Source organism: Danio aesculapii, chromosome 8, assembly GCF_903798145.1.
Source record: "Danio aesculapii chromosome 8, fDanAes4.1, whole genome shotgun sequence".
Taxonomy (NCBI): Eukaryota; Metazoa; Chordata; class Actinopteri; order Cypriniformes; family Danionidae; genus Danio; species Danio aesculapii.
The window spans coordinates 37714878-37736299 of NC_079442.1; the positions used below are offsets into that span (position 1 = coordinate 37714878).

Below are 21422 nucleotides of genomic sequence, written 5' to 3' on the forward strand. Positions count from 1 at the left end.
TTTCAGAATGAGCCTGGGTTGATTTAATTTATACAGTTGAAGTCAGAATTATTAGCCCACCTTTTTGTTCTTTTTTTAAATATTTCCCAAATGATGTTTAACAGAACAAGGAAAGTCTTATTTGTTTTATTTCAGCTAGAATAAAAGCAGTTCTTAATTTTTTAAACACCATTTTAAGAACAAAATTATTAGCCCCTTTAAGCTATATATTTTTTCGATTGTCTACAGAACAAACCACAGTTACACAATAACTTGCCTAATTACCCTAACCTGCCTAGTTAACCTAATTAACCTAGCTAAGCCTTTAAATGTCACTTTAAGCTGTATAAAAGTGTCTTGAAAAATATCTAGTCAAATATTATGTACTGTCATCGTGGCAAAGATTAAATAAATCAGTTATTAGAAAATGAGTTATTAATATACATAGTACTTTATTTTTGGTGAAGATGTTTTTTTGAATCAAATTAATTATAAAATAACATAATCCCTTAAAGATAAATGTATTTGATAAATGATGCATAGTAGGCCTATACAGTATATTTTTATTGAATCCATGTCATAAAATCTAATGATTCAAAATGTTAATTTATAGCTTATGATAAAAAATTTAAAAGATTGACATTACATTAAGTTTCATACATGTCCTTCATTCATTCATTCTTTTTCTTTTCGGCTTAGTCCCTTTATTAATCTGGGGTCGCCACAGCGGAATGAACCACCAACTTACCCAGCACATGTTTTATGCAGCGGATACCCTTCCATCTCAGGGAAACATTCATACACACTCACTCACACTCATACACTGCGGACAATTTAGCCTTCCCAATTCACCTGTACCACATGTTTTTGACTTGTGGGGGAAATCGGAGCACCGGTAGGAAACCCACGCGAACGAAGGGAGAACATGCAAACTCCACACAGAAACCGCCAACTGACCCAGCCGAGGCTCGAAACAGCGACCTTCTTGCTGTGAGGCGACAGCACTACCTACTGCATCGGCCTTTTCATACATGTATGCAAGGATAAAAACTAAACACTATTATGTAATTTAAATGTCTCACTTGAATTTGTTTTAACTAAATTAGCATCAGCCAGTTTAGATTAAATGATGAGGTTGAAATGAAATAGAGAAGTTTAAATGTCATCTTATCCCAAGGCACATGTTTTTCAATTCTTCTCTTCAGTAATCTTTATAAAGATTTTCAATGCAGAAGTTTTGCAAAGTGCATAGCAGACAACCAGCAAAAGTGAAACTCTGAGTAACCAAAAGTGGGCAGCAAGTTCCTGTCTACCACTGTGTGCTCAGTTTAAACTAAAATTAAAGGGCCTGTCCTTTACATCAGGATGTGTTTGCACCGACCAGCACAGCATTAATGTGGCCCTATGCAGAGCTGCTGTATCGATTAACCACTTACCGTTTAGCCTTTATAGCTCCTATAGCCTTTAGTGCAACTTTTCGTATTTTGTCCAATAGTAACGAGTGCTAAATCTCTCCTGTGCCCCTGTGCGAAGGCCGCTTAATCTCACAGCTAATCTGAACACCAGCACACCTGGGATATCCGTACCCTTTCCCCGTTTAGTTTTAAGACAGGCCAACATGTGGTAGTGCATCTGAATGTGCCGTTTGCCGTTCCAGTGTTCTAGCATTATCCGCCCAATGTCACCCCAGAGGTGCCAGGACGCTCTTTTTGTCGGGCAGAAGTCGTAAAGAGCGCTAGCTTGGAATATATTAGCCTGAGAGTTTGTCTCTTTCTCTCTCTCAGGGGTGTACGTTTATGATCTGAGCTGTAATGAGTGGATGATTTACGAGCTGTGAAGGCAGTATGATGGCCAGGGCTCTTAGCACTAATATTACACGTGTCCCCCTGCGCTTGTGAAGAGCACTGCATCTAAGATGTGTGTGTGTGTTGCTGTGCTCAGTGCCCGCACTTGGCATGTTCATGCACGATGCCACTTAATAGACAGGCTCATGCTATTCCAGAATTCATAAACACTTCAGCTCAAATGCAACTATGCATTTCAATCTAGTGAGGGTAATAGATCACGATGGACTCAGATTTAATCTGTCACTACTTATTAAAGACTATAAACCCCATAGGCTCTCCTAGCATCGGTAAAATAAAATGGTGTACTGTAATCAATATTAGAAGCTTTTTGAAATTCATTTTAGTGCCTCTGCCTTCTGTGAATGAGAGGAATGCCAAAGATCCAGTAGTTGGAATATGGTTTATGAATCTTGTTTGAAATGTAAGCCATGAAAGAAATCTAATGAATAGCCAGATCAGCTAATTATCCTATTCTTTGTGTTTATGTGGATGTCAATTCAGCCCAAACCTCTGACAAATGCTTGCTTGAAGCGGCTTTTTTGCTGAAAGGATATTATGTTGCCGCTTGAATGTTTGGAAGTGAAATAAAGCACATGTGGTACTAAAAGTGTCCTGCTTCCTTAAAAACAGATAAATGTTACTGTGGCTATGTTGGTTCTTAGGTAGTTAAAGGTGTCATAGATTGGAAATCTGCATATACTGTACCTGGGCCTAGTTGAATAATAAGGGTTCATTACAAGGAAATGGCATACTATAAGTCTCAAACATCATTGTTTCCTCATTCTCGTGTAAATCCAGAATGTGTAAAATCCTCAATTCGGAACAAAACACCAACCAAGACATTTCATGAATATGCAAGCCCCAGGGAGAATTTTATTGGCCACAATGTTCCCTCGTGAAATTACAACAATGACAAATTTCCCCCTCATTTTACCTATTTGTGTATTTTACTTATTATGTATGTGGAACTCTTATTTTGAAAACAGGACAAGCTTTGGGGAGTGTTCACAGCTTGCCAGAAGCGCAAAATGCAGGATATACGGATAATAAATGTATCCAATGTCACGCCGAAGTAGCATGAAGTCTGTTTAAATGCATATCTTTTGTTTGTCTTGCATGTAAATTGAGACATTTATAGACAGATGTACACTGCTCTTACTGTCGTTATTTTGGAGTGAAAGGATGCCAATATTCTTCAAAAACCCATTTGTTTATGCAGAGGTTGATATTAATTCCTGCCTGTGTTTTTTATATAAATTAAAACCACAAAACATGACTCTAAATGCATTTCTATAAGCCCCTTTTAATGAGTAGAATTATAATTTAGCCCTCATTCCATAGTTTTTGCACATACTTAAGCCAGATACCTTATACTTAGATATCAGAGAACAATTAGACATATTGTATCAATGCATTTGATGGCACATTTGATGCTGTATTGTGTTTGAAAACAACAAATACATACACTAAGTATCTGGGACTTGTACCTGATGCACTAGTAGCATACAACTGCAATGGAAAATACATAGATATGGAAATAGATAAGTAATGCAAATGTTAAAATGTGTTACTGCACAAATTGTGCATTTACCATTATATTGTGCAATGACCAAGTCTTCTGTATTCATGATTTTTTGCGAAAAGGAGTAAAAACTGTTGATGTTTTTCCTGAATAGTGTTCTTTTCAGCTGAAAACAGCAGTCAATTGAAGGAATAGGTATGTTTTTGGGAGTTTTGCAAAAATGTAGAGACACTAATAAGCCTGGGTAGGCTAAATTTTTGGTTTAGACTTACCTTTTATTCCACTTAGTATGAAGAGTACATATTGCTCTGTCAAACAAGTACTTATAAATATGTATTAAATCATAATGCCCCTACAATTGCATCAGAATAACATTTGTACATGATTCCTCTTGCTGTACAAGGGATAGTGGGCATTATTAGCCCACATGTTGGTTATTTACCAATAAGAGTAATGGTGTCATGCATAAATCATTCTGTATCATGTACACTAGACACAAATTATCAGGTCTCAATAATAAGGATGGCTTATAGACATAGGAACCGGATCAAATTTGGGCCAATTGAATGAACGGTGACTTGACCTTTTGATCCAGTGCTGCAATATCATTGACAACTTTACTTTAATTGACATTTCACATTTATATTTGTACTGCATACCTTTTATTCTGCATTGTTTTTGGCAAGTCAACTGATTTGTATCCAAAATAATATTTTCTTTTCTGCAAAAAAAAAAAAAAAAAAAAAAAACTTTAAAAGCAAATCAAAAGTATCAAATTCAAAGTATCTGTTAAATAGATAGTTCACCCAAAACTTAACACCCTGTCATCATTATTATTTTTTTAATTCAGATGATCACAAAAGAAGATATTTTGAAAAATGTAGAGAACAAAATGTAACTATTAATTTCCATTGTATTTGTTTTGCCCACTCAATGGAAGTTAATGGTTGCGTTTTTGTTTTAAAGAGCCCCTATTTTGCATTATAAAAGGTCATATTTTGGTTTTGGGGGTCTCCAACATCAGTCTGATATGCATGCAAGGTCAAAAAACACTTTTATTGTCTTATAATATGCATTTATCTTTACCTAATTATCCCGAAGGCTCCTATATGATTCGTTCAGCAATTCATGTGTTCCCAAACCCCTCCTTAGCGTGAAGCTAATCTGCGCTTATTGGTCTGATGACCCAGTCTGTTGTGATTGGTCGACTGCGTTCAGCGTGAGCCAGAGAGAAACGCCCACCATGGCTATGAAGTAGCACACAGAGTATTTGAGACCCCAATGCAGGAACGCAATAAAGCAATGCAGTTAAACACCTGCATATTACTCTACTCTTAATGCTAACCCCAAGTAATAACAACGACACACATTCAGTATTAATGTCACACAGTTGCCAAAATTGAACTATTTTGAAAATTGGCCGCGCCACGCATGTACGGGACAGCTGATGGTTAAACGGCAGAGGATCGCTAGTTCAGAAATGCATTTAAATCTGTAAAGGAAGAAGCACACGTTGCATTTTTAATGTAGTCCTGGACGCAATATGTGAATAGCCCCATGAAGGTTTAACCTGAAAGATTCAGTACAAGCACTGTTCTATAATAGATAAGGGATTACAAGCCGTGCTGAGCTATTACAAGTTAAAACACACAATTAAACACATATTTTACAAACTACACAAAACGAGGCAACAATATTAATTACACTTACATGTTATGATCCGGGGAAAGAAGAAACCGGTCCATATGAACTAGTAACAGTTACTGACAAAGTCCCATGTATAATAGTCTCTGCTGCTCCTTCCTTTAATAGCAAACGGCTGACGAACCCGCGTTTTAGCGTAGTTTATTGTATCAAAAATCTGAAAAATGACAGGAACAAACACAGCACAGGTTGGCTGTACTGTGGTATTGTTGTGAAAATGAACTTTAACCCTTTATTCCCTGCAGCCGAATCTCCATCTGTCAGTGATCTTTGTGTTATTATCAGTGTTATTACCCGTGATCCCCCACTGTCTGCTAGTGTCTGAAGGGAAAGGCACGTTCACGTTTTACCAGAGCCAGCACTTCATATTTAGTGATGTACCATATCGACATTGAGACGTCAAAAGCTAAAGATTCGAACCCTACATGATTCATTTATTAGACTATTTTAAGTCGACTATTTTGTTAAAGAATCAATAGTTTCAGATTTAAACATAAGCTAGATGTTTTCATTTAATAGTGCTGTGTTATGCACTGCATAGAAGGTCCTTTTCAAAAGCCCATAATAAGGGCTCTTTAAATATTTTTTTTTTTTTTTTTATTTTGTACTTTTGTGTTCAACAAAAAAAGAAAGACACATAAAGATTTGGAACCACTTGAGGGTGGGTAAATAGTGAATACATTTTAAATTTTCTGTAAATTTTGCCTTTAAGTGAATAAATAAAAAATAGGGAAACATAAAACATCTGGCGATATTTAGAGACTAGACCTGCAGTTAACACCCACATGCATTTGCATATAATATTTCGGTTGTTAAAAGATAACCTTTGTTAACCGACTTAAAGTGTAATGTCGACCCTTATACCCAAATAATCTAATTTGGGCTCCGGCTCCTAGTTTCTTTCTTCTATCCTCCACATGCATTGAACGCTCTTCACCATTTAGAGAATCACACAGCACAATCGCACACCCTCATTTCAAACATACCATCACACATGGACAGCTCGACCACAAAGCAAGTGAGGTTGCTTAGTAACTGTGCCATCCAGTGCTATTCTCCAGTCTGATTCATGTCCCAAATGATAGATCAATCACAGGAGGGCCACTCCACTCCCTCTACCTCTCACATTACGGCAGAAAAAATCCAGAGCAAAGAAACGCTATCCAATGTAAAACAATAAAACGTGTTAGAAGAGGGAGCGCTTGTTTGAGCAATAATTACACAATATGGGCCTACGTCCAAAGTCAAAAGAGCCTAAGAGTGTCATTGTCGTGATGAAATGTAATATCCGTATATGTAATAGATCCCCCCCCCCTTTTTTTTTTGCTTCATCTGTTTTTGTCAGTAGGATGAGAGAAGAATTGTGGCACTTGACAGCTTCGTGCTCATATTTGAAACCATTTAACCTTCACAACATTAAGCAGATGACAGCTAGAGCTCTTAGAAGAATCGGGGAGGGCGACGGAAAGAGTCAGAAAGACAGGAGCCACTGAGATGACCTCTACGCTTGATTGATTTGAGAATATAGACAAGATGTCCCGCTCCGTATGAAAGCTAGCAATTTTCCCCCTCGTCTAGTTCCCTTCAGAGTGAAGCCGACAGCCGGGGCGGCATCAAAGGCCCCGTCGTGTTCCTGCTAACCGAGTTGAAATGCACCGCGATGGGGAATGACACCTCGAAACAGGCCTGGCCTTTTAACTTACAGCGCACGCATACACATCAAAATAGAGATACAGACGCTAGTCAGCAATAGTCCTGTCCACTCCATTCGAAGAAACTTTGGGTTGACGGGGTAATAAAATTTAGACCAATTGGCAAGCAGAAGAGAATTTTTATTGTTCAATCTCGATCTCATCAATTTCGTCTATGAAAGCAGTCTACATCCCCTTCAGAAGCCGAAGGTCTCAACTCCATCCACAGAATATTCAAGAGTAGGGATGCAACGATTATAAATTTTGGTGGTACGATTGTAGTCTAAGGAATAACGATTATCACGATTATTATGCAATCATTCATTTTAAAATACTACTAATTTAGAAAAATCACATGAAAACTCTTTATATTTTAAAGTGTTGTTTATTGCTGATCAATAACCAAATAATAGAGCACAAAATAATAAACTAAATAAACAATATCCATTTCTCCTTGGGCTTTAAAAGTTTGACATTTGAACATAAGTAGTCATTTAACACCCAGATGTTTTCAACTGGGTGCACCTGAAAAGTGAGCGCGACCATGCACCTCCATTAAAAATAACGAACTTGCACACGCAAAAGATGTGATATGTGAACAGCCCTTAGTTAATAATCTCAGCCATAGCAAATTCAGTGTGTGTGCATATTAGGCTCAGTTTACAAGTTCAGAACTTTAAACTAGCGCACAACTTTTTTTAGTGCACAACTGTTTTGTTGCAGCAGTTTTGTTCCGTGCATAAACGTGGTGTTGAGAAACCTGTACGATTAATTAACCGTGACAAGTTAAAGCACAGTTAATAGTGAAATCGGTTAACCGGAATTAGAGAACATCACTGAATGTGTGAGATGGTGAGCCCTTCTAAAGTGACTGTAACTTCTGCACAGCAGTTTGTTTAGATAAAAATGTGAAAGCTCAGTGACTCCACATTTAATGGAATTTGGACTGAAAACAGTGACCAAACCTCTCACCAGCAGAACGATGAAAAAAGAAAAATCTTTTACACTTCTTTCACTGTTCTAGATTGTCTAAGAAATGTCTGAAATGTTCCGTTATGAACATTTGTATTATAAAATGTTGTGTTATGAACACTTTTTTTCTATGAACCGTGACAAGTTAAAGCACAGTTAATAGTGAAATCGGTTAACCGTTGCATCCCTAGTCAACAGACAGCTTAAAATATTATGTATTCTGGGCTGAAACCGAAACTATACATGCACTTGGGCGAAAACCAAAACTGTACCTGAAAATGCTTTTTAATAATTAGCTATTGTTTTATAAAAGGGATTTGTAGGTTTTAAAAAATACTGTTTTTTTTTTAAGTTTCAAAGATAATCACACATTATTGACAATGTAAGTTTATTGACAGTGAATGAGTTAATTTTACCAGAGTTGCCATGTACTAATATACTATATAGTATAAATATACAATTTACAAATATACTAAATAGAAATGTTCTGTTGTTATTTGAGCAGAAGTTGCTTTTATGTGTGGTTCAGGCATAAATAAGTACATGAGTGGAATAGCCACAGAGCAGAATATTGAGCTATTTTGATCTTTGATTGCAGCATGGAAAATGGCATTTTCGGTTTTTGGTCGAAAGAAAAAAAGGCTGTGCCACAGTTTAGTGTGTGTGTGTGTGCATTTCTAACTAAAAAAGTTATTGACTTCTATGAGCACTTAAATGTGTCTTACTGAAAAAAGGAAATCTTTTACACTTCTTTCACTGTTCTAGATTGCCTAAGCAATGTCTGAAATGTTGCATTATGAACATTTTTTTCTTTTCATTTGCCTCTTTTTGATCTTTCAAATCAAAATGAAAAGTCAGAATTTTCTTTATCTCTGATTATTACAATTCTTAGTCCTGATAAAGATTATCCTAACGAGTTACATACAGTCATGTGAAAAAGTTAAGACACCCTATTGAATTCCGTTGTGTTCCTTATCAGCATTCAGGACATAATAAAAAAATGATAAAATTTAAAATCTGTAAGATTAAACTTCACATCACATGTTGATCTCACACCATATCGTTATTTATTTACGCAAAATAAAGCCAACATAGAAAACCCATAGATGACAACTGTATGTCAGCAGAAATTACCCAAAGTAATGGAGAAGTTTGAGCACCATTTCATCGATCAGGAGAATCTCTGGGCTTTGACTGGATTATTGCAACACCTTGCTTTTTTTCTATTTTAGATTTGAGATCATTGTCTTGTTGCATGACCCAGTTTTAGTAAAGTGTGTTAACACACACCTGAAGGCTCCAGATCAACAAACTGCTAAAACCTGAAATTAAAGAATCAAATTAGCAGAGCCTGGTTTACTTTTGCTAATGCTATAAATTGTTGTTAATCTGAGGCTGTATTTTTAATTTTAAGACCTGCTAAAGATCAAATTACTAATATTATGTGCTGATAGGAAAAAATCAAAATGTCTTAAGGTCTTCTAACTTTTTCGGATGACTATATTCTGAAGCATTGTATAAAAATGGAAACTTTATACCCTGATTGGAATTAGAGAACAGCACTGAATGTGTGAGATGGTGAGCCCTTCTAAAGTGACTGTAACTTCTGCACAGCAAATGGCAAAGTGCTGACCCTTGTGGCCATACCAAGAGAAGTTGCTTTCTCCAAATCAGTGATTTCTAGAATATCGCATATTTATGGTGTCACTAACACATTCAAGTCACTGAAAAAGACGGGTCATCCACAAAGACAAATGCATGAGAGGATAATGCTGACAATCTGAACTCACAGTTGGTTCAACGCTGCAGCTGAAGTTGCTTACCAGCTCAGTGACTCCACATTTAATGGAATTTGGACTGAAAACAGTGACCAAACCACTCACCAGCAGAACGATGAAAAAGGAAAATCTTTTACACTTCTTTCACTGTTCTAGATTGTCTAAGAAATGTCTGAAATGTTCCGTTATGAACATTTGTATTATGAAATGTTGTGTTATGAACACTTTTTTTTTTCCTTTTTATTTGCTTACCAGTTCAGTGACTCCACATTTAAAGGAATTTAGACTGAAAACAGTGACCAAACCTCTCACCAGCAGAACGATTCACAGAGGAATAAGCCCTGTCCACTCAAGTTGAAGAAACTTTTAGTTTCTCTCAAACAAGTTATGAAAACTCTTTCATTTTTAAAGCCAGTGACCTTGAGCTCCAGGCGCCGACCTTTCCTCTATATGGAAAGAGAGCCAGAGAGCATCAACTCGCTGTATGTGTGTATTCTTCAGGGTGGGGAGTGTGTATAAAACTGACGTTTGGAATTGTTGAGCCATGTGTGTGTAGGTTATTGTCCGCCGGCCTGTGTTTTTTCCCCCTTCAGACACACAGCGAGATAAATGTGTTTTGGAACGGGGGGCATTGTACCACATCCACCAGCACAGGGAGGCATGGGGCACTATCATTTAGATAAAACAAATTACCAGCAGCCACAACCAGAGAGAGAGAGAGAATGATAGAGGGGAGAACATACATTGCAGCGCAGATAGAAAAACGCCCAGCAGGTTGGAGAATCTCTCTCTCTCCCTCTCTCTCTCTCTCTCAGCACACAAAGCTATTTTCTCTGGCCAATAGCAGCGCAGCGGCGCAGGAAAGGCGAGCAGTAAATTCCCGCTGGGTAATTAAAATCAATAGCCACGACTCACTCAGTAGCCAACAAGGTCAAACGCTGGAGAGGAACCGGGATAATGCCCAAACAGATAAATAAAAAAATAAAGTGAGGTGTCACGCTGTTTCATTAACCCTGCGTGGGGAGAGGTGAGTGAGCGTGTGTGTGTGTGTGTTTGGAAGGGTTTGCGGGTACACAACAGATGCGGGTCTTGAACTCAACCCTACTCAAACACAGGCCAGATACTGCAGCTGGTCGACTCTCACACACACACATATACTGTATATTTTAAAATGTATGTATTTTATTTTTTAAACATGAAACGATGTGTGTAGAATGCTTTTAATCTAATCTTTTTTATAGTATTATCTTTAATTTTATTTGTAACAGTCTCACTAAGGCTGCTTGGTAAACAGAAACAACAAACACACAGCATAAACACTACTTTTGTAGACTATTAGGACCCCTGATTTGTATTATTATTATTATTATTATTATTATTATTATTATTATTATTATTATTATTATTATTATTATTATTATTATTATTATTATTATTATTATTATTATTATTATTATGATTTTCAATTAGTTTTGTGGTGAACAGTTCGTTTGTGCATGTCATTAAAAAAAAGTGTTTGCCCATCTAATCTTTAATCGAAATCTGAAAACACACTTCCTGTTTGTTTTCTTATCAGATTACGTGGTTTTGAAGTAATGGGCGTCGCTAACATACTTAACCACGCCCCTTCAACTGTCAGTTTTGACAACAAACAGAAATGATGAGTCTGTTAGGTTGTAATAACTATTCTAAAACCCTTTTCCCAATCTTTCTGAATGAAATGTCTACTTTACTACATCCAATCAGCCCGCGGTAGAAAAAACAAGCCACGCCTACTTTTGCTCATTTAAAATTCAGTTTCTCTAGGAACTGCGTCACAATACGAAAAGAATAACGATCTCAGCTTCCGGTCCATTGGGACTTTAATGTTTTTTGAGGAATCTGTACTGTATTTTCTCACAAAGCAAACAAATTTGAAAAAACGCAGTGTATTTTCTCACAACACAAACAAATAAAAAAAAAAACGCGCTGCATTTTTGCACAGCGCAAACAATTTACGAAAACGTGCTGCATTTTCTCACCACACAAAAATAACAGAACACAATGGAAATGTTAAACTGATGGAGATCTTTTCTCAATTTGCTGGCATTTTTTTGTAAATGCACGAATTTTTTTAAATTGCAGCATGTTAAGCTCTCTCGACCACTGTACATTTAAATTAAATATTTAAATAATGTAATGTTTGTAATTATTTTAAAAAAAATTTAATGATAGTTCATAAAAGATTTTAATAAAATAAAAATAAAAAAATATATATTTTTTAATTACAATAAAATTCTTAGTTGGATTGATATTGAATATTTGTTTAAATAATAAAAAACATACAAATAAAAATAATTTTTTTCTTATTTTTCTTTATTCCTTTTTTTATTGTTGTTGGTATTATTATTATTATTATTATTATTATTATTATTACTCTGACCAGCAGAAAACGGCCAGCAGGTTGAGCTTATTATTAATATTATTATTATTATTATTATTATTATTATTATTATTATTATTATTATTATTTCATTTTTTAATTGTGTTGGATATTGAGTCATTTAAATAAAAAAAAATTGCATTCTTTTGCAAAGTATAAATAAATGTGTAAATAAATTACTATCCGTAAAGAAGCACCTACATGTATATACTTAGAAACATAAGCATATAAAGAAGTATAGGAGCATGTTAAGAATAGGCAATAACATGATGATGATAAATCTTATATGCCTCTGATGCTGACATGCATTAGAGGTCATTAAATGCATGTCTGTGAGTGTGTGTTTTGGGCCGAGCAGGCACCTGTCCTGTGTGTTAACACTCTTTGGAGACGTGTAGAGATAACAGTGTCGTCCAAGTCCCCCAGAGCATTTCTCAGCTTGATCGTTCATTTGCTGTCTTTTCCTCCACAGAGAAAAGCTAATTCACTTTCATTTCGCCTCAGCGGTTCACTTTGTTCAGGTCGCAGAGGAGTGCGTGTGTGTGCTTGTGTCTATGTGTGTGGATGATGTTCTGTTATGCTGTGTAACCACCATCACTGCTTTCAGATTTGCATAGTTCTACTTAGCTGTTTTTTGCTCATGGGCTTCCTAATGAGCATCAGGGTGGAGCAGGCTCTTTTAAATGGCCAATCACAACGCTGCTCCCGAGGGGTTCACTATTACTGGAAACACACCAAGGAGTGTGTGTATATTTCTGTAAAGTGCTTGACTAGACAGCACGTGGAGTAGTCCTATCCAGAAATTAGGAGTATATACCTATAGCTCAGCTTTAAGATAGGTGTACATGTAGCGTTAGCAAAATACTGCTGTAAACATGTAGGAGTTTATTTAATGCAGTGCTTTATATTTTCTTCCATTTCCTTCCCAGTTTATTTCAATATATAAGGAATTTTATTGTATTTTATTGTTGTTGTTGTTGTTGTTGTTGTTTTACTTTATTCGTCTTCCATCTTTATTTATCTTTTATTCACTATCATTTAAACCACACTGTAAAACCCAAAAAGTAGTGGTAACTCAAACTGTTTGAGGAAACCGATTGCAACAAACCATTTAAGTTCAAAAATGAATCCTGAGTACTGGGAACTTAATCCATTTGAGTAAACGAAGCAATTTGAGCACAGTAAAACCCAATAACTGAAGAGAACACAAACCAACTGAGTACTGTAAAACCCAAACCATTTGAGTTAAATAAACTAGTCTATATGAGTACTGTGAACTTACTCCATTTAAGTTGAAGTAATGAGGTATTTAATTAACTCATTACCTTCAACACTGAGTTCAAAACTCTTTTCAAATCAGTATAATTAACTTTCAGTAAACTTTGAGTCAACTGCACTCATTTCATTTGATAAAGTTGGCTGTTGGGTTTTACAGTGCAGGGGTGCCCATTTTTTTTGTTATGAAGGGTCAAAAACCAAATTTGTTTGAGGGCTGTGGGTCAAAGGTAAATATACCAAACTGCACTGTAAAACATGCAGGGTTGCGCACAATTCATTCAGGTTGTCCCAACACAAATCGATTAAGTTAACACATATTTAAGTGGATTAAACATAAAACAATTAAGTTGCCCAAAAAATCTCAAGAATTGTGTTGTTTAAGCTCATTTTACATAAGTAGGTTGAACAAGCAGCAAAATATATATGTTTTGAGTGTTTATTACATTAAAGTTTCCATCGATAATTTCTTAATTTATTTCATATTATTAATAAAAAAATAGACTTAATCACATAAATAGTAGATTTTTTTTTTTTTTTTTTTTTTTACATTTTTATGATGAACTTATTAGAATAAAAGCATAATTCCTTTTTTAACACAATGAAGATCAATGCAGAATACACTAGTAAAGCTGCACCTGCCTCTACTGATGTCTTCTGCATGGTATTCTATACATCACTCCCAGTGTATTTTTTAAATCAGAATCATTCAAAACCTTTAATTAAAGCGTTTAATTTCAGTTTGCTTTTTTAGCTCAACAATAAAACAAACTTCCAAGGGCCACGTTTTTGGCCCATGTTACAGTTTTGCAATAATGGATAATAATAATAATAATTTTAAAACGCTTTGCAGTAATGCAACACATTATATTTTAGCATATTTCTTTATTTCTTTCTTTCCTTCTTTCTTTATTTCTCACTTAATTCCTTGCTTTCTTCTTTTAATTTTACTTCAATTTATATGGATTAATCATTTTAATTTATTTTGTTGTGTTTTTTTTATTTTATTCATATCTTTTATTAACTATCATTTTAAAAAGTTTCAAATAATTACAAAAATTGCATTATTTAAATATTAAATTTAAATATTATTGTTATAACAAAACTAATAGTTTTAAAGGTTTAGGTTGTGCTACCTTAAAGGGATAGTTCACCCAAAAATATTGATGTTTTTTTATGTTTAGATGTTCGGATGTTTTTGAATTAAAGTTAAAAAACAGCATTCATTAAAAAATGAATCTACTTAGCCTTAGAGTCCTTAATGCTTTATTGAATTGTTATAATTAGACTGTGCATTTATTTAAATAATAATAAAAATGACAAACAACAATACGCTTTTCTACTTTATTATTTTTTTACATTATTATTTTTACATTATTATTATTATTAGTAGTAGTAGTATTAATTTATTACATTTATGAGCTGTGCGACTGTATATTGAGTTATCTAATTTTTTTCATCTAAAATGATTTTAAATATGTCTAAATAAATTATTATCCATAAATAAGTACCTAAATGTATGCATGTTAAGATGTGAAAAGGCAATAACATCATGATGATAAACTCTATTTGTCTCTGATGCTGAAGATTTATTTCAATTTATAAGGAGTTTTATTGTATTTTAATTGTTTGTGTTTGTGTTTTATTTTTTGTTATTAAGATCTTTTATTAACTATAATTTTAAAAAGTTAAAAATAATTACAAACATTAAATTATTTAAATATTTAATTTAAATATTATTGTTATAACAAAATGTTAATCATTCAAAGGTTTAAGGGATAGTTCACCCAAAAATTTTAATTAATCATTTACTCACTTATACTTTCTCCAAACCTGTTCGAATGTCTTTCTCCTGTGGAACAAAAAGGAAGATATTTTCAAGAATGTTCAAGTGGGCAAAAACAGCCATTGATTCTGCACAATTTTTTGTTCCTACTATGAAAGTCAGTGGTTGCTTTTCCCCCCAACATTTAGAATGTCTTGTTTTGTGTTTAACAGAAGAAATTATAAAAAAATCACTTAGTAGAAAGTTAATAGTGAGTGCATTTTTGGGTGAACTATCCCTTTAATATTTCTGTTGTTTATTTGAATAATGAAATGATTGTTCACACCAGTGCAAAAGTCTAAATAGTTTCTTATTATTTTTTCAACTTTTCTTTACTTGGAAAAAGTTTCTAATCCTAAAACGTTTATATTTCCAGCTTTAAACAGGATTTAGTTTTTCAGTATACCCTCATGATTTTGACTTGCACCGTATACATCTCTGTGTTTGTCTGTATTTATGTGCATGGTTGACTGAAGATAAGGGAACAGCTGTGTGTTTATAACTGTCAATCGTTCAAACAAAGAAACTCCCCCAGTCCTCCATCAGTTGTGTACAGTGTGTATGCGAGTTCTTCAGCAGAAAAGAGTATTCTGGAAGAACTGGAGGCTGAATTCAGAGAGCTGTTTCCTCTCTCTTATCAGTCTGGCCGTGTGGAAGCTTCTGTCCATACTGATAGCATCTCCATCTGATCTCTCTCTCTGTCCCACAGTCAGTCTGATCTTCCTCTCTTTCTCATCTTCTCCTCTGTTATTCCCTCCATTGCCTTCAGTCCTGTGTTCTTTGCCTGTCCTTCACTGCTGTTTGCTCTTTTTCTCTCTCTCTCTCTCTCTCTCTCTCTCTCTCTCTCTCTCTCTCTCTCTCTCTCTTCCTCTCTCTCTCTTTCTGCAGATGTGCAGATTTACTTTCAGCGGCTCCACATAAAACTGATTAACAGCACAGTATATCATTTTATATGCAAATAACATTGCTTTCATTGTTCACCCTGCTCACTGTGCACTGCAGAAATTCTCATTGTTTACAGTTTGCTGCTTGTGTTTACCTTGATTCTAGATGGGCTATTTTTTTAAGAGAGAGAGAGAGAGAGACCGCTGAACAGCAGTGAATGCTGATGTGGATGACTGATCAGACTTCTAATCTCAGTCCTTCATTCATTTTCCTTCAGCTTAGTCTCTATTTCAGAGGTTGCCACAGCGGAATGAACTGCCAACTATTCCAGCATATATTTTATGCAGCAGATGACCTTTAGCTACAACCCAGAGTCTACAGTATATAAATGAATATAATGAACGACAGGTTTAAAAGCAAAGGCAAAACAAGGCTATATTATCTGTATTAGCAGTATAATGATATATGTGTTCATACCAAACTGTCAAACTGTAAACGTGATTTACAAAGCTCAGAGCTCCGCCATGTTGCCATTGTTATGTCAACTTGCAACACAGAAGCTTGCAACACTTGTCCTGCCTCCGAGTTGTACTGATTGGTCCACTAGTGTGTAACTGACATTGAGTGCCACACTGTGTAAAAGTTGAAACCGTTGCTGTGCTGATGTGCGAAGTGCTGCAAAAGGTGCGAGTTGTCATGCACATTCGTACTGTGAACCACAATTACATAGAAAACATCGTAAATATAAGCTTCAGTCTCATCTTGGGCCCAGTTTTCACTATAGCTGCAAAGTCCAAAGCGCAGGGCGCAAAAGCATTAAGGGCGTGTCCGAATCCACTTTTGCTATTTTAAAGACGGAAAAATACGATGTGCGCCACGGCGGACGTTGTAAGTGGAAAAACTAAACGCTTCACTAGCGAGAATACAGTTAAACAGATTCAGTTGTTGTCTAGCGACATAAAAAGCGTACAACAAAAAAAAGCAGTGTGGTGCACGTGCATTTTCAGAACCGAAAAGTGTTCGGTGTGATCGGCCCCTGTGTTTCTGTTGTTTTAGGAGAGGGTTGGGCTCAACCTTTCAAAGTTTTACATGCAGTCTTCTAATTATAAAGTTTTTTTTTTCATTATTCTTTTTATTTTGTACTTTTGCAGCACAAGTTTTCAGATCTGGAGCTGTTTGTGACAAAACACTTAAAAAACAAACAAACAAAAAACTAGCACTAGTGATGTGCTATTATTCCTGTTGTTTCAAACCTAGTTCATTTCATTTATTCATTTATATAGCACATTTAAAACAACAGAGCATTGTGTAATCTGTAGTCATAGCTGAATATATTCTTCACTTTTCTATTATTGGGCTGCATATTCATTTTATTTTATGTTTATTTTATTTTATTTTTTTCTTTTATTTTCTTTTATTTTATTTTTATTTTTTTATAGATTTTCAAAATTTTTTTTATCATTTTATTCAGCCCGTGTCATTGGGTATTTTCTTATCACCTTTTCTATTTTTTTTTTTTTAAAAAATTTATTTTTATTTTATTTTATTAATTTATTCTATTCTATTTTATTTATTTTTTTTTTATTCATCCTGTGTCATTGGGTCTTTTCTTATCATATCTATTTTTTATTTTATTATTATATTTTGTTTTATTACATTTTTTTATTTTATTATATTTTATTTTATTTATTTATTTTTCATTTTATTTTATTCAACCCGTGTCATCTGGTATTTTTGTATCACTGTATCTGTTTTATTTTATTTTATTTTATTTTATTTTATTTTATTTTATTTTATTTTATTTTATTTTATTTTATTTTATTTTATTTTATTTTATTTTATTTTATTTTATTTTATTTTATGATCATTTTTAAAAATTATTTTAAGATTTTATTCAGCCCATGTCATTGGGTATTTTCTTATCACCTTATCTATCTATCTTTATTTTATTTTATTTTATTTTATTATTTTATTTATTAAATTAAATTTTATTCTATTTTATTTTATTTTTTATTATTTTTTTTTATTTTATTTATCCTGTGTCATCGGGTCTTTTCTTATCATCTTATCTTTCTTTTATTTTATTGTTTTATTTAGTTTTATTTAATTTTTTAATTTAATTAAATTTTATTCTATATTATTATTTTTTTTTTTTTTTTCAGCCTGTGTCATCGGGTATTTTTGTATCACCTTATATATTTTATTTTATTTTATTTTACTTTATTTTATTTTATTTTATTTTATTTTATTTTATTTTATTTTATTTTATTTTATTTTATTTTATTTTATTTTATTTTATTTTATTTTATTTTATTTTATTTTGTCTTTTCTCATCACCTTGTCTATTTATTTATTTATTTATATATTTTTTTATTCTTTTCTTCACCTCTTGAGCTTTTTCTCCGCTCTTTGTTTTATTTTCACTTGACTTTTGCATTTGCAACTCATTGAACTTCGGTCATCAATCATGAAAGAAATTTCCAAGTAAAACAGAACATTACACAGAAGATAATGCAGTTGTTGATTGAATTTTGATGTTTGATGCTATGGCTGATTAATATTAGTTTCCTACTCTACATATGCAGCCTTGCTTACATAAAACGAGACCTGATGATTAAAGATTATGAACTCAAACTTTTGATTTCTCATAACGACATCACATTAACCAATGGATAGTTGTTGAGAATGCAAACAGAGCACATCTTATTATCATTGTTTTCCTTTCCTTCTTTCTCACAGGCAAAGACTTCCAGCCAAGAATGTGTATTACTACCGCTGCCCTGATCATCGGAGGAACTACGTGATGTCTTTCGCCTTCTGTTTCGACCGTGAGGATGATGTTTATCAGTTTGCATACTGCTACCCCTACACTTATTCGCGTCTGCAGCATTACCTGGCCAGCCTGGAGCGCAGAAACCTCGATTACCTGCAGCGAGAACAGCTGGGCCTCAGTGTGGTTAGTCAATGCATGTTTGTACACCGCATGTGTTTTAGCGCCTGCTTTTTCAGGTGTTTCTGTCATTTTTTATTATGTTAGCATCTTCCTCTATCTGCTGTGCACGGCAGTCTTATTTTCTTTAAGGGGGCGCACGCATGTAAGTGTCTTTGAGGATGCATGACGGTGTGTGTGCACACACAGGTACTGGATCATTCACACTGCCTACAGTCCCGTCTGCGCTCTTATCAAATAATTGTAGAGGAAAACTCATTAGGAATGCTCGAGAGATTAAAGCCCTCTTTTAGGGCCTTCATCACTTTCACGTTCGTCAAGGAGAGCCAGGCACGGGAAGCCACTGATGAAAGGACATTTATTGATAAGAAATATGGTGTCAATGGAAAAAAAAGAAATCAGTTTCACGTGAAATGGGATTTGAAAGGGCAAATATATCAGTGCTGGATAAATGGCAAAACTATATGTTAAAAGCAATGCTAGAATTTAAATACAGGTTTAAGAGTGTGCAAGATTATGTGTGTGGACTAGAGCATTTCCTCTCAGACTGAAAAACTATTTGGGATTTTGGTCACTATTACTAGGAACTGCTGCTGCACAACGTAAGCAACAGGTGGCACTGTTCGTAATTGAAGATATTATAAGTGTAACCCATCCAATTGTACTCACGCTGCTCCAATTAGGATTTGCCCCAATGTAGCCAGAGCCATATCACCCTGCAGCCCAAAACCAGTTACTCACTGAAGCTAAGCAGGTCTGAGCCTGGTCAGTACCTTGATGGGAGACCACATGGGAAAACTAGGTTGCTGTTGGTGAGTAGTGTTAGTGAGGCCAGCAGGGGGCGCTCATCCAAATGCCCCAGTAAAGTGAAGTGTGTGTGTGTATACCCTGATAGAAATCTATAGCTGTGTCTCATTTCAAAGTCTGCATCCTCCGAAGGATGCAGACTTTAAAGGTGAGTCCTTCGAAGTCCACACAGGCCGTACTGAGCGCTTTGAAATGAGACAGTCTAGCCTACAGAAGACAGATCTCATCACCTAGCAACCGTAACAGCTGCTGTTAATAAGCGGTAATAAAATTTGTAAGGACTTTTTTTCAAAGTGATTTTAAAACTTATTGTAAGCGATCTAAAGGCAAAACAAGGTTTTTAAAAGCTGTAAATATAATTCCTTTGATCCATACATGTACACATAAGCATGTAAACTGCCTATAAAATCACTTTTTTTTTTTTTAACATGTGTTTACATATCCACGTAAAACAAACCTAATTCATACATTTAAACCAGAGTTTTCTTTTAAAAAGCGGCCTACCGTTATCAGCGCGCAATGAATCTTGGGACATTCGAGGCCGCGAAGGATTTACCGGTTGTGTCCTTCATTACCTGGGAAACGAAGGACGCATTTGGAGGCTGCGTTTGAGGCTGTGTGTCGAATTTTTTTTTTAAATGAGACAGCCTTCGTCGCGACGCGATGACGCAGCGCACTTCGAATGCAACCTTCGGAGGATGCAGCCTCTGAATGAGACACAACTTATGTTTAGAGTTCTAAAATGTGTGGCGCTGCATGGCACGTTGCTGAGCAGCGCATCCAGTGTGCGACCCCCTTTTGTGTTGTCAAGACGACTTTGGAGACTTTTAAAGATGGAGGAGAGACTAGTGGTTGCTGTTTTGAGTTATGCAGAGATGTATGACTTCACAAATCTTGAATATCACAATATTATTAAATATTAAAATTATAACAATATCAACAGCAACCCTCGTGCACAATACCCAGCTGATTTAGTTGTTGTCTAGTGACATAAACAAAAAAGTGCGTTCGGTGTGATCGGCCCCTTAATGTGTTTATTTTGTTTTGTTTTGTTTTGTTTTGTTTTGTTTTGTTTTGTTTTGTTTTGTTTTGTTTTGTTTTGTTTTGTTTTGTTTTGTTTTGTTTTGTTTTGTTTTGTTTTGTTTTGTTTTGTTTTGTTTTGTTTTGTTTTGTTTTGTTTTGTTTTGTCCAGCCCGTGTCATTGGGTCTTTTCTTACCACCTTATTTTTTTTATCTATTTATTTTATTCAGCCTGTGCCATTGAGTCTTTTCTCATCACCTTGTCTATTTTCTTGTCTAATCCTAATGCCCCAGTAAAGTGAAGGGGACACTATACTGTCAGTGAGCGCCGTCTTTTGGATGAGATGTTAAACTGAGGTCCTGACTCTCTGTGGTCATTAAAACTCCCATGGCACTTCTCATAAAGAGTAGGGGTGTAACCCCAGGTGTCCTGGCCAAAACCCTCTTCTTCAGCCCTTACCCATCCTGGCCTCATAAATCATCCCCATCCACCGAATTGGCTCTATCACTATCTATCCACTCCCCCTATATCTGGTGATATGGCGAGTGCACTGCCGCCATTGTCCTGTGCTGATGGTGATTTGGAGAGACCCCCCTCATGATTGTGAAGCGCTTTGGGTCTATGGCCATACACAAAAAATGCGCTATAAACATTTACACACTACATTAAGCCTCTCATGAGAGGTGGGTGCACTAACAAGTATGCCAATGATCACTGCCTGTAATGTCACTCTTGAAGCCAGGG

General features: G+C 35.0%; 1 protein-coding gene across 1 annotated transcript in view; it reads left to right on the forward strand.

Annotated features, from left to right (window-relative positions):
* agbl4 (AGBL carboxypeptidase 4) overlaps positions 1–21422 on the forward strand; it is a 746666-nt gene that overhangs the window by 389527 nt on the left and 335717 nt on the right. Inside the window, exon 5 of the mRNA XM_056463891.1 lies at positions 18640–18856. Coding sequence (XP_056319866.1) covers positions 18640–18856 — 217 coding nt within the window. The remainder of the gene's footprint in view (positions 1–18639; positions 18857–21422) is intronic.